A 474-nucleotide genomic window follows, 5' to 3' on the forward strand; every position below is an offset into this window, starting at 1 on the left:
AAGAGGAAGAGGAAGCAGGGAGAGGAAGACAGCGGCAACCCGTCGGGACTCTCTCCAGAGCCACGTCTGACAATACCCTGGTCACGTTTTAATTAATTGCAAGGTTTCACCATTGCCTCAAACCAGAGCTCTCTCTCTGATTAATTTCCGAAAGAGCCTGCCGAGTCGGATCATCGCAAACACTATGATCCCGGTTATTATGGCCTGAGCAGCTAAAAGCAGAAAATAGAGACCCCAGAACAGGTTCTGGTCCTGACTTTTGCCTTCGGCCACCGGCCGGGCCCACGCCCAGGACTCGGAGCGCTTGGGTCCCAAGGAAGCGCGGGCAGGGGCGGCGGGCAGGGTGGGCTGCTGGGGGCCTTCGGAAGACCCGAGGGCGAGGCTGCGGGAAGGCGGGCAGCCGGGGTCGCCGAGGGGCAGGGCCCAGAGCGGCAGGCCGGCGTGCGGCCCGGGGCCGTGACACAGCGGGGCCTC

General features: G+C 62.9%; 1 protein-coding gene across 1 annotated transcript in view; it reads right to left on the minus strand.

Annotated features, from left to right (window-relative positions):
* Positions 1-47: 47 nt before the first annotated feature.
* Positions 48-474, minus strand: part of GP5 (glycoprotein V platelet) — a 3,051-nt gene continuing 2,624 nt past the window's right edge. Inside the window, exon 3 of the mRNA XM_024752134.1 lies at positions 48-474. This exon is cut by the window's right edge and continues 28 nt beyond it. Within this exon, the coding sequence (XP_024607902.1) occupies positions 118-474 (357 nt within the window). The 3' untranslated portion in view covers positions 48-117.

This window comes from Neophocaena asiaeorientalis, unplaced genomic scaffold (assembly GCF_003031525.2).
Source record: "Neophocaena asiaeorientalis asiaeorientalis breed wild unplaced genomic scaffold, Neophocaena_asiaeorientalis_V1.1 scaffold293, whole genome shotgun sequence".
Classification (NCBI taxonomy): Eukaryota; Metazoa; Chordata; class Mammalia; order Artiodactyla; family Phocoenidae; genus Neophocaena; species Neophocaena asiaeorientalis.